The sequence below is a fragment of the Tachysurus fulvidraco genome, chromosome 1, assembly GCF_022655615.1.
Source record: "Tachysurus fulvidraco isolate hzauxx_2018 chromosome 1, HZAU_PFXX_2.0, whole genome shotgun sequence".
NCBI lineage: Eukaryota > Metazoa > Chordata > Actinopteri > Siluriformes > Bagridae > Tachysurus > Tachysurus fulvidraco.
This window is the reverse complement of record NC_062518.1, coordinates 38,942,942-38,956,830: the sequence shown is the minus strand read 5'-3', so window position 1 is coordinate 38,956,830 and position 13,889 is coordinate 38,942,942. Positions and strand designations below refer to the sequence as shown.

General features: G+C 39.4%; 1 protein-coding gene across 9 annotated transcripts in view; it reads right to left on the bottom strand.

Moving 5' to 3' along the window:
- svep1 (sushi, von Willebrand factor type A, EGF and pentraxin domain containing 1) overlaps positions 1–13,889 on the bottom strand; it is an 85,056-nt gene that overhangs the window by 3,980 nt on the left and 67,187 nt on the right. For 4 of the 9 annotated variants that reach the window (XM_047819704.1, XM_027178315.2, XM_047819718.1 and 1 more), the window contains 9 exons: positions 10,160–12,882; positions 9,817–10,045; positions 9,512–9,667; positions 7,913–7,976; positions 7,326–7,499; positions 7,069–7,245; positions 6,005–6,193; positions 1,315–1,485; positions 674–769 (listed from right to left, as the gene is read on the bottom strand). In XM_047819704.1, the coding sequence (XP_047675660.1) occupies positions 674–769; positions 1,315–1,485; positions 6,005–6,193; positions 7,069–7,245; positions 7,326–7,499; positions 7,913–7,976; positions 9,512–9,667; positions 9,817–10,045; positions 10,160–12,882 (3,979 nt within the window). The other 5 variants (XM_047819723.1, XM_047819731.1, XM_047819735.1 and 2 more) reach the window with 5 other exon arrangements.

The window sequence follows — 13,889 nt, the reverse complement described above, 5'->3', positions numbered from 1 at the left end:
ATTGTTCATCCTTATCGCTCAAAACCTTAAGGAATATTAGCTTTGGGTTATACTTCTGTCCTTCTAGCATATTGTGGCAGAAAATAAATCACAATTACAATTCCAACTAAAGTTATTGACTGTTACAGCTCTGGAACATGAGTGTAGAAGCCTGTGATGTGTATTACTGTAATTCTGCAATTTCAACACATCACTAGTTTCTCACACTGCTCTAGTGTGATCTTGCACCATTCCTCTTCCAGTCACAGTCGGATGACTGTAGTGGGTGTTTTTTTGGTCAGGTTTCTGATAAACATTTCCTTCACACTGTCACATGGCTGTAAACGAGTCCCAACACCTGTTGCAGAAAACATCCCCAAAATCACGAGACTTTGTTTGCATGTTGTGTGTGTGGAGGAGGAAGTGTCATGGTCTGGGGGGGAAACATCTTTTACATCTGATGCAAAGAGTAGGCGAACAACATGTTGGTGAACTGAGATAAATTAGTAGAAGGAGATAATTAGCATCTACTCATTTTCATGTCATTTTCCTCCTCAGTTTCTTGTCGTGTGTTTTTTTTTTGGCCAGTTTGCAACAAAACATGAGACTGTGTGTGTGCATGCGTGTGTGTGTGTGTGTGTGTGTGTGTGTGTGTGTGTGTGTGTGTGTGTGTGTGTGTGTGTGTAAAACTTACGTTCCTCACAGAGGCGACCCATCCAGCCCTCTGGACAGGAGCATATATTTGGCCTCTGACAAACACCTCCATTCTGACACTGTAGCCAACACACAGCTGAAACACACACACACACACACACACACACACACACACACACAAATTAAAATAGTTCCTAAATGCCCGAATGTCACTGTTTGGAACTACACTATGATATTACGAGATACCCCAAATACCTCATAGCACCAAAAAGGTATCTGAAACAGGAGAGAAAGTGCAGAAGTCTTGTTTACTGGTGACTCCGTGAAGATCACTGTGTGAAATCAGGTTTCTTGGTCTCTATAATATGTTTAGATGGAGAGTCCTCAGGTGATAGTAATAATTGCATAGTAATTAATCTTCTGGCTAATATGGGGGTGTAGTGAAGCGGTAAACAAACAGCTTGTGTAAACATGCATGAAATGTGTATTAGTGTGATGTGAAGGATGTTAGTGTGATGCATGCATAAAGGCAACACCTTTAGCCAATCCATTACTGCTGGAGGCATTGAGAATGTCTAAAATTATAGATGTGATATAGACAAACTCAAGAAAAACGAGAGGTGTTTGAAGAAAGAAAGTTCCTTTAGGGGAAGGCTGACATGGGGCAAGTCCTTGTGCTACCTCTACAGGAAGGGGGTGGAGTCCATGTGCCATTCTCCAAGCACATACTCTTTCCAGTGCCTTCCATGATGTAACCCGCGAAGCACGAGTACACTGCCACATCAGTGAGCTGGAACACAGACCAACGGACCACTCCATTAGCCATGTGGAGAGGAGGGCCGCAGGACACCCCTGTGTAGGGTCAAGATGGATTGGGCCAGCCAGTTAGAGAGAGAGAGAAATGGTCAATCTGTGACAGCTGGCCTTAAGAGGGGTTCATGATCAGTTGGGTTTGTGTAAATATGTCAGACCACATCACTGCAGGTGAATAACCTCACGTGCCTTTGTGCATTAGCTAATTATAAAGGCTTTCGTGAAGTGGATTGCATTATGCTGAAGCAGTGTAAACACTAAAACACAGAACTGTGGTCTTCTGTCACCAAAATTCGATACCCTGCTTTACAATCAAGAATCAGGTCATTCTTTGTAAGCAGTGCTTTTCTGTCCCTGAACAGATCCATCTAATATTACAGATGATCATATTATATCATATTAATATGTTTGACCAATGTGACCCATTTCGCTATATTTTATATTTTATGATTTTTCATCTGTCATCACACTTTAATTTCTTGCCATTTCTCTGTTGTAATGCTGTGTGCAAATATAATACCGATATACTAGTAAAAGAAAAGTGATATTCTGTAAAACATACAGAATCATTCATTTTACTCTAAAACTAGGCACCATTTGCACTGTCCTGAAGAGGAAATAGAAACCAATCTGGCTAAATATTTCATTTCTACATTATTTTCTCGTCATTATTTTGATTAAAAACATATTTTTTCTACATTGCTGTTGTAGCTTAAAAGTAACTTGATTCTATGGTTAGCATCAGTAAGTCAGAAATCTGTACTGTACTAATACTTACCTGACGTTCAACCTGACAGTAAAGATGGATTATCGGATTAACAGCCTGTGTTTTGATGGTTCGAATAAGATGCGGTTCTGTTCGTCTCATTGTGGCGTGGCTATACAGATATGGGCCAAATTGTGGCCATATTTGTTTTGCCATAACTTTAAAATCGGCGGGAAATGCTCTCTTGGTTCACAACTCATTTTGAGGTATATGGCCCAGATAACAATGAACACATGAGAACCATATGTGGTTGAGCTATGGCACACAGTGAGAAACACGAACTTGTGGTAAACCTTTGGCTTATACGTGGAAAAACACAGGAATCCTGAAATCAAGTGCGGCAGACATCCTCCGTCCCACACCTCAGGTATCTATGCAGCTTCCCTCCTATTGGTGGAGTGAGACTATGGCGGGAATGTGACTGAGACTCGGGCAGTGGGCGGTATTTCTGCTTTCCTCACGACTGTGTAAGCTCAGGTAAGTGATTGGCACTTTACAGTCATATAATTGAAATATGCGGCATTATGTGTTAATATTGCATGTTACTAAGCGTTTAGTTATTAATTTAATTTAGGAAGGGGTCAAATTAGCTAATATTTTCCTCAGTTTAATGATACAGTTTAATGTAGGCTACGCTAGGGCTCCGCTGGTTTGGCGTTTTAAATTCCGATGTTTTTGGCTATAAATCAACAGTACTTAAGTAAAGTTGGCTGCATATTCACAATCTAAATAATTTGTCATAAGAAATTATGTTATTATTATGGCCCACATATTGAAAAATACAATTTGCAATTCCTTTCGAAAATATACTGGAAATTTTTTTTTGGTCAATCAGAGGGGGTTAATTATTGCAATTAAAATATAAAAGGAGGAAATTTATATTAAATGATTTTTTCCCCCCATTATCCTCCAGCTCTAACTTCCATATTGTATTGCTGCTAGCATTATTTAAATTCATCTTTATTGCAGAGACCGAGAGGGGGGTAGGAGGGAGCGAATGTAGAAACAAGAGGCCCAACAAGACACTGCCGACCCTCATTAGGCACATCAAAACTCAATTTCTCAATTTAAGTTCTCTGTAAAAGTTAATCTGATTTTTTTTGTATTTTTTTTTCTGTGATTTTTATTACTCTGAGTTGAATACATACTTAAATGTATACTTATGTTTACTCTTAAAGCTGTAATTATTTAAACACTTGTTTTGAAGTAAATTGTTTTGAGTACATTTGTTGTTGAGTGTTTGATTTACCTTTAAGTTAATAAGACCTTTACATACTGTCAGCTGCATGTGTGGCACATATGGGCCAATAGATTTTAACAGAACTCAACCATACTAAAATTGCATATAAGGCTCATATTTGGGCCACATTAAATTGTATTATTTGTCTCATGTTTGGTGGAGTTATGGCACTCCTTTGGCTCAGTTCTTTCAAAGAAGAGGTGTGCCATATTTGGGCCACATAAATTACATTTGGCTCATGCTTGGTACACTTATGGCACTGCTTTGGTTCAGTTTTGACAAAGGAGATGTGGGCCATATCTTGGCCGAATGTGGGGACTAATCTGGGCCACAGCTCAGCTGTTTATATGGCCCAAATCTGGGCCAAAGGAAATTTTCTGACTGGGAAGCTTATGATCCACTTCAGCCACTCTGACGAATCTTGCTGATAGCACGGTTAACCTTTTCATCCTATCTACTATTTTCATATATGTTATTTGTTTAGGTTAAATACTTCTCGTACCATCGAGCTATTATACCTACTCATTCCTTGTAACCCAAAATTCACCACATACAAAGAATGACCCAATTATTATCCTCATGTGTAATAGTGCTTAAACAGGAAGTGCTGGAAAAAAAAAGGAAGCGTGAAAAGAAATGTTAGATATCTGGCTGTTGTGGCAACAGTTTGGATGCCGGCCCTGTTTCTGTGATTCTAACAGAAGTGGAAATAACAGGCAGGTGACTGTGGTGTAATGTGTGAGTGTGCTACATACAGTACACGGTTGTTTTCATGATCATCAGCGCAGGTCAGGGTGGCTGGAAATACAGCTGGTGTTCTAATAAATACAGTAGTAAGAGCTGTGCTTTGATCAAGTCAGTAGTGTGTCATATCAGGAATACTGCTGATATCAGGAATACACTTTATATCTTCTTATGTGGATGTTCACTTACATGTAAGTGTCTGTTCTGACCATAAATTTGGTCTGGTGTTTCATTTGTTTTGCAGGATTTATTTTAATCTCATGGAAAAGAATTGTATTTAATGCCATAATAATAATTGCTATCAAGTTGAATATATATATGTGTTTATGAACTTTTATATATATATATATATATATATATATATATATATATATATATATATATATATATATATATATATATATATATATATACGTGTGTGTGTACGTTTTCTCTTTTAAAAACTGTGGTAACAAAACTTTGCCAATAAGACAGGCATGCAACAACATGTCGACGACACAGCCCACGTCTACATCTCCATGCATGTACATTCACATGCTGTGCAAATGAAATAGCTTCATGACACATCACAGAGACTGTGAAAAAGCACACAAGCGTGGAAGAATAGGAAGTTTGACTAAACAACATGCGAAGGAGAAGGAGGAATTTTTACCCAAAGCAAAAACCGTATTTCCATTAAAAAAACAAAAACAAAAAAACCCAAAACAAGACAAAACCAACCGAACAAACAAAACCCCCACAAGCTCATACTATGATCACTAAAGACATCCTATCTGATCCCATCTTAATGCTACATGCACTGCTTTAGAGCAGAATTCCAGTATTTCACTACACAGTATTGATAAGAGGAAACATTTCATTTATTCAGAACAAAACATCAAATAAACCCTAAACTGGATTTACATTTCAGGTTAATTAAAACAAAACAAAACACACAATTCAAAACAAAAAAATGCTTCAAAAAAAAATAAAAGAAAACGGATTTTTTTTTTAACATTTTCCATCATGTACACAGCACTATATCCAATAAGGCTCCTTGGTTGCTTCTCTGACTAATGTCCTCTTTACCCGGTCACTGATATTTAGTAGATGGTCTCTTCTAGGCAGAATCATGGTTGTGTCATATCTTTCCATTGTTTTTAAAATGGATTTAATGATGTTCCGTGCGATGTTAATCTGCATGAACAGGATTAGGTTTAGTTTATCTGTAGGCCAAATGCTGTGTTGTAATGCTGTGACACAAACATCAATATAACGGCTGATTATAAGAGTCTGTAATCAGTAGAGACTGTGTAAGTCTAAGTACTCAATACAAGGGCAAAGAAAGATAATGAAAATAAAAGTGAGATTCAGAACCTCTGATTGAGTTTCAGTTGTAAGGCAACATCTGTTTTATCGAAGCCAAAGATACTGTGCAAAGCTGATAGACTCAGGTTTCAAAGTCAAGCCAGATTTCATGTCAAGCCTTGTCGACTTGACTTGAAATGGAGACATGAACTCATCTGTAAAACATGGCATGTGTATACTGTATGCTTGACTCTGCTTAGTGTTGTTGGGTAACGCTTGTTTCTCTCTGATTTCGTTAATCATTGTGAAACGGACGATTTCTTTAGAAGTGCACTTATGCGGTAAAAATCCCCTAATTACTATCTGTAAAAAATATAAGGAAAAAGAAAAAGAATGGAAATAAAACTGTTAGCTTTTGTTGATTTGATTTGAGTTTTGTTCTTATATTTTGTTAAGAGAGTAAATAAAAGGAACAGTGATTAGATGCAGTGTAGTAATAGTGCTGAGATATGTTTACTTACTCTCACAAACTGCCCTGATTGGAGTCCAGGTCTGGTCACTCCTGCACGTTATAATGGCAGTGCTTTGGCCATGACGCCCTTTGACCTGCTGACCTTTAGGACAGTTGATTGGCACTGTCTGACCCACCAGGAATAATGTGGTGTTAACATTGTTCCCTGTCAATCCAGGTGGTGCAGGGCATGACTGGGCTGAAGAGGAAGCAAGGTTAATATTGTATTAAAATATTGTTGTCTGTAGTATTTCACCGAATGTCAGTGTGGTAATTTGTTGCAGAAACATGTTCTTATAATCATTCATTCATTCATTCATTCATTCATTCATTCATTCATTCATTCATTCACTCGTTTTCTACCGCTTATCCGAACTTCTCGGGTCATGGGGAGCCTGTGCCTATCTCAGGCGTCATCGGGCATCGAGGCAGGATACACCCTGGACGGAGTGTCAACCCATCACAGAGCACACACACACTCTCATTCACTCACGCAATCACACACTATGGACAATTTTCCAGAGATGCCAATCAACCTACCATGCATGTCTTTGGACCGGGGGAGGAAACCGGAGTACCCGGAGGAAACCCCCGAGGCACGGGGAGAACATGCAAACTCCACACACACAAGGCGGAGGCGGGAATCGAACCCCCAACCCTGGAGGTGTGAGGCGAACGAGCTAACACCTAAGCCACCGTGGCCCCCTTCTTATAAGCACTTGGAGATAAAAATTAAGAGAGAAGTGATGTGGGCAACAGTAAGGGAGCATAAGTAACAGTAAGAGACTTCACACTGATGATTAAGAAGAAGAATTGGACGAGACTGTATCTCATTCACTCTCGACATCAATATCTAGAATATATTATTGTTGTATGAATGATGTATTACTATTTGATTTTTTTTGCATGGCAAATCATATCTAATTTGCCTGTAGGTTTGTGCCCAGGCTAGAGCACCTGCTGAGGAATGAATCATTGTTTCTTCTCAACTATTTCATTTAGTTCTCAGTCAGTGTATGTGATTTAACAGTGATGTGATGTAGGCAGTGGAATGATTGTGACTGGTGGCCTTACGTGTACAAATAGGAAACGGTGAACTCCAAGAACCATTTCCCATGCAGACAACAAGGGACTCTCCCTGTAGAGCGTAGCCCTTATTGCAGAAAAACTCAAGAGCCTTCCAGTTGACTAGGCTCTGTTCCAGAACCTTCCCGTTTATGAACCCTCCAGGCTTTTCACAACCTTTAGAGGCTGAGACAAGGATATCCAAGAAATGCAGGTTGAGTCATTTGGCAAATACAATACATGTGTAATTAAAGCACCATTCTTACCTTCACAGGTTGGTGCAGGTGAGCTCCATGTTCCATCAGCCTGACATGTGAGGTTCTGTGGGCCAACCAGGTTCATCCCAGCGTTACAAATATATGTCACATTGCTCTGGTATGACTCACCAGTTGGCAAAGAAACAGCATTCTCCACAATGGGTGGAGCACCACATGAAGTCGCTGAAAATAACATTTAAAGCAAAACATTTTATTCCGTGTAGATATTATATACCTACAATACACAACTATCATCCTTTACAGTGATTTTAATGTGGCAAATACAGGGTTATTCATGAATAAAACATATAAATACTAGTATATTAATTTTACTATGGCCAAGAAAGGATTTTAGAGTTGGATTTGAATGACTGAGCTACGATTAACTAACTAACTGTCAGTGTCCATCATTTAAGTCCAAATAATATAAATTTCCGTAGCTAATATTAGATAACTGAAAAAGAGTTTTTGGCTTCATGTTTGAATCTCTGTTACAAATCCAGCCATTTATACAGTCATTAGAATATCATATCCAATCATCTCATATGGAGAGATATTGAGAGAGATATTGTCTGAAAAACACATCACAGACTCACCGACACATTCAGGCTGACTGCCACTCCATGTTCTGTCTCCCTGACAGATCTGAACATCATGACCCTAAGATGAATTGATAAAAGACAACAAAGATTTTAAATATATAAGATATAGAGTAGTCGTGTTTACCGTAAAACACTGTCCTGCATTTTATAACACCTTCGTACTGCATCTCTTAAATAAGCCCTTAATACAGTATAAATAGTACCAACTGTCCTCTGTCAGGCCTGTAAATGATTTGATTTTGTAAATGCATCCATGCGCGTAATGTTCTGTAACCGCGTAGGAATAGAAACATGACAACAATCATAAATAACAGTTCATTACACTGATTATATCAGAAATTTCCAAAAGTGAATGGGAAAGTTTGGAGTAAAAGTGATCTGAACTTGTCCTTTCAGATATAGACATAACAACATCCATATAAAGGGTAGCTAAATAACATAACTATGGTTTTGCTATTTTCATATAATCCTATTAACTAATCAACTACATCCTACTGAGCCTACTTATTTAAATTCACTTACAATTATTCAGTAAAAGTGGTGCTTGAAAGTTTGTGAACCCTGGTACACAAAATATTATATTCCAACATGTAATGGCTAATTATTGTCTAGATGTATGATACAGGGCTGAAAGCCATTAAATTCTTTTACTGAAGCCAGCCGCAACATTTTGGAAACAGCGAGACCCCGTGGATATAAAAAGAATTACAGATATATGTGCAAATCGCCACTCTCACCACACAGCTCTGTAATAACTGCCTACTGTCTACTTGCCCATGTTTATTTATTTATTTAGGCTGGTTAATTCTATGTATTGATTTCTCCAATTAACTCTTTGCAGTCTATTGTTTGTTTAATCCCCTTACAGACTGCAAACAACTGTGTAATTTACTGTACATGATGAAGCAAATATGCCATTAATATGATACAATGGTGTTTTTTGGTACTGATGGAAGACCACACTGACTAAACAAGGCGATTTCCTTGCCGTGATGTCTGGCTAATGAGTCTATTTAGCATTTTCATCCAGTCTCTCATATGATCATATGCTATAAGAAATGCAGCACCTGTAAGAGTTTAAAAATGAATGTATCTTACAGTATGAAACATATGCTATTTTAGGGAAACACTACCATTGGGCTGAAAGTTTTACATTAACATTTACAGCGTTTGGCAGACGCCCTTATCCAGAGTGACGTACATAAATGCTTAAACCTCTAACACTGAATACATTAATGCTGGCTCACTAGGTTACATACTTAAGATACCATGAGTTTAAAACATTTGTTCAAAGTTACAATGAAAAAGTGTCAAAAATGGTATAGAATATAACACAATTCAACTCACTACTCTAGAACAAAGTGAGTTAAGCAGATAGTATACAAAAGTCAGGAACCTACTTTACCAGAAGACAATATAATCAAACGTAGAGAGTTAAAGCACACTGTGTTGAACTACAACTATTGACAGATTTAATTAGTTGGTTTATTGATAAAATGATTTAGTTTCTATTATATGAATTAGTGCAATTGTTATTCAGAGAACTAAACATATTAAAAACAGATTTGCATTATATAAATTATAAAATCATACCTGTAGTTCAAACCCTGGCAAACAGGTGTACACAATCATGTCCCCATAATTGTAGTCGTCTCCTTTAATATTACCATGGAGAATGGGGAGGGGCTTTTCACAGATGACAGGCACACATGAGTTGGAGGAGAATGATGGAGACCATTTACCAAAGAGCTAGATCAAATAAAAATAAATAAACATCTTATCATCTGTCCATTAATTCTACAGTGATATCACTGAAACAGTTTTACTTCTTGCAAGTCATGCTCGATGTTTTGTCACTCACAAAAAAGATTTTAATTTTAATAAAAATCAAGGCATACTTCACATTCTGATAGTGCTGCTCCCTCAAGATAAAATCCTGGCATACAGGATATTGTGGCAGTGCCTCCTACAGGTGTGTGTTGGCTAGCTGTCACCACAACATGGGTTAGGTTGGTGGGAAGGCTGCATGGTATGGGCTGACACCTCACACTATGTTTGGACCAAGTGCCATCACTCTGACAGTTGATTGTACCTGTTTGTGTAACCAGCATGTACCCCACTTTACACCTGAAACAAAGACAATCATTAGAAACACAACTTGTAAAAGCACATTAATCAGGTGACTATTATGACTTAATACATGTGCAATGTTAAACGTGCAATGTTAAACAGGTAAATTACCTGTACTGAGCCTTTTTGCCATAGGTAAAAATGGATTCCACAATCTCTGCATTTGGAACAGGTGGAGGTTCTCCACAAGACACAGGATCACAGTGTAAACTTGGAACTTCCCATCTACCCAACCTTCCACAGGAGAGATTTGGGTTGCCACGTGGACGGTATCCTTTTCTGCATTCATAGGTGACTTCATCAGGTACAACTGTACCACCTTGCACAAGAGCATTTGGTATTGCAGGAGGAGGTGTTGCACATCTGCCTCTGCTACAAATGGGAACTCCTGGACTCCACAATCCTCCCTTGTCACACACAGATTCAGTAGGCCCAAGAAGTATATAGCCCTCATCACATCGGAACCACACACTGGCCCCACAAGTGTGATCTCGGCCAAGCACGACTCCAAACCTCAGTACTGGTGGGTTGCATATACAGAGCCGGCATTCTGGCACTGTCCCAACCCAATTTCCGTCTGCTGCACAGCGCAAAATTGGACTGCCAATTGTCTCATAACCAGGGAAACAAACATATTCCACAACATCCTCAAAATTAAAACTTGAGCCATTTAGAAAGCCATGACTAATATCTTCAGGTGGGTCACATGTGACTATGTCACATCGTGGTGGAGGGTCATCCCACAGTCCATCACCTCCACAAACGAGTGTGGGGTTTCCTGCCAATATATAACCTACATTACACTCATATTTAACTTTCCCATTATAACCATAATTTGTTCCTGTGACACGGCCATTTTGAATGATCGGGGGTCGACCACAGTCAGCTGGGAGGCACTTAGGGGCATTTTCACTCCAAGTACCATTAGCAAGACAAACACTAGTGTGTGTCCCATGCAGGATAAATCCATTGTGGCAGCTAAACAGTAGTCGTTTGCCAAATGTATAACCATCTCCTTTAATTAATACATCACTTGAGACCACAGGACGTCCACAAGACACAGCCTTACACCATGGTGCTTTGCCATCCCATTTACCATCCATTTGGCAAGTCCTAGTTCCTAAACCTTGTAGGACAAATCCAGTGTGGCATTCATATTGTATAACTCCTTTGAAGTGAAAATAACTTCCTATCATTTCACCATTAGCAATACCCCCTGGGTCACCACAGTTGACAGGAGCACATTGTGGTGCTTCATTACTCCACTGATGTCCAGAGATACACTGTTGTACGGTTGGGCCGTCCAGCTCATATCCTTCATCACAGCTGTACTCTACTAATCTTCCCAGTACAGTATCTGTTACTGTTACTGATCCATGTTCAGGATGAGGGGGTGTATCACACTTAGCAGGTACACACTTGGGAGCTGTCCCATTCCATGTACCATCTTCTTGGCACACTAAAGCAACTCTACCATTCATTTCATAGCCTGCATGGCAGCGATACTCTACCATGGTTCCATGTAAGAAGCTGGTGTCTGCTGGTGAAGGGGTGTCTGATGGTTTGTCACCAGCCAACTCAGCAGAAGGATCTTGAATTTTAAAATAATCACCAAAATCAATGTGTGGAGGAAGACCACAGTCTGCTGGAGTGCAAGTGGGGACTAAACTAGACCAACCATTTTCCTCACAGGTAACGTGGCTCTGTCCCACAAGCAAAAAGCCTGGGAAGCAGCTATAGAAAATGGTCATACCAAACTTATGATCCTGGCCTTCAACAAAGCCATTGTCAATTGGTTTGGGGGGAAAGCAGTAGATTTGTTGGCAGGATGGAACCTCATTGTCCCATTTACCACTTTCCAGGCAGGTAAGAGTCTCTGGACCTTCTAATCTATATCCTCGCTGACAGGTGTAAGTAACAGACCTGCTAAACAGAAGTTGTGAGAACTTGGCAAAGCCATTGGGGATCTCTTTGGGTGGAGCACATTGAATGGGACGACAAGCAGGTACTCCACCAATCCAGAGGCCACGCTGACCACATATCACTGTTGAGTTGCCCACTAGGTCATATCCATGCTTGCAGCTGTACAGAGCAGTGCTTAGATACATAAGTCCTTGCACATCCACTATTCCATTTGATATTTCCTCAGGATGTGGGCACTCTACAGGAATGCACTCTGGATATGGGGTGCTCCAGCGTCCATCTGCTTGACAGCTAACAGAAGCTTCTTTTCTAAGGGTAAAACCTGCCATGCAGGAGTAGGTAATTACACTGGAAAAATAGGTAGATGTTGATGATGGATCACCAAAAGAAACCTCTGGTGGTGAACCACAAGACACCTGTTTGCAGACTGGAAAAGAATCGTTCCATTCTCGTGATGGGGTACATCGAAGAATTTTTGCTCCATGAAGTACATACCCATCCTCACAGGAGAGTTCCACAGTTCCTGAGTTTGAGTCCAAGCTTCTTAATACTAGATGGTTCTCCTCTAAAGGTGGCTCCACACACTGAACAGGAGAACACTGAGGAGTTTTGGTCTTGTCCCATTTCCCATATTTTAAACAGGTCCATATTGCCTCTCCGTTGAGTTCATAACCTTCATCACAGACATATTCCACTTTACTTCCCACTTCAAATATGGAGCCACGGTAGTGCCCATGTAAGATATCAGGAGGTTGTGGGCAGTTTAAAAGCTTACAAACGGGGGGATCAATGTTGGACCACATCTTGTTGGCCATGCATGTACGGTCAGCCTTCCCAATGAGGCGATAACCCCCATTGCAAGTATATGTCACCTTACTATTGTATACATAGTTGGCTCTCCTTGTGGAGTCCTGAAAAGGATAAAAAACATAAATACCAGTTATGCTACTATTAAGACAGTTTTAAACATTGCCATTTATTGCAATTTTAAACATTGCCATTTATTTGGAAAATATGACTGATAATGCAAAATATTTTTTTCTTATTTAAGGATAGTGGTCACTTGAAGTCATTAATTATCACATATTTTTTGACTCCTTTTTTAAAACCTAATGGTAACTGAAATCACCTAAACATTTCTGAGTTTACATATCCTTAAATATTTAGCCACATTATAAACACACAGGTTGACACACAGAGGTTTAACTTGCTATTAAAGGGAAGTTTCCACACGTGTGTCTCATTGTAATTGTAATTAGTCTCTGTGCATAAATAGTCAGCTCATGAGGTGATGCACTGACTTGGCTGGACGCTACACCAATAGGAAGACTAAAAAACTGCCAATGGCCCTGAATTATAAGGTAGTTGAACTTTAGGAAACTTTGCTTTAATAGCCATTTAAACCTCTGTGTGACAGCCTGAACTTTATAAAGCAGGATTTACAGCTTCTGGAGTCATTTGTAGTGATTAGACCAAACTTGAACTTTATAGTCATAACCACAAACAATATGTTTGGAGAGGAGTAACAAGGCCTACGGTGAAAAGTACATTATCCCCACTGTAAAGCATGGTGGTGGATCTCTGATGTTTTGGGGCTGAGTGAGCTCCAGTGGCACAGAAAAATTAGTCAAAATCGATGGCAAGATGAATGCAACATGTTATCAGAAAATACTGACAGACAATTTGCATTTTACAGCATAAAAGCTGCACATGGGACACTCTTGGATGTTCCAACATGACCATGATCCAAAGCACAAGGTAAGGTTGACCCTCCAATGGCTCCAGCAGAAAAGGGTGAAGGTTCTGGAGTGGCCATCATCATCAGTCTTCTGACCTCAATATCATTGAGCCACTTTGGGGAGATCTCAAACGTGCAGTTTGTGCAAGACAACCAAAAAAATTTACATAAACTGGAGGC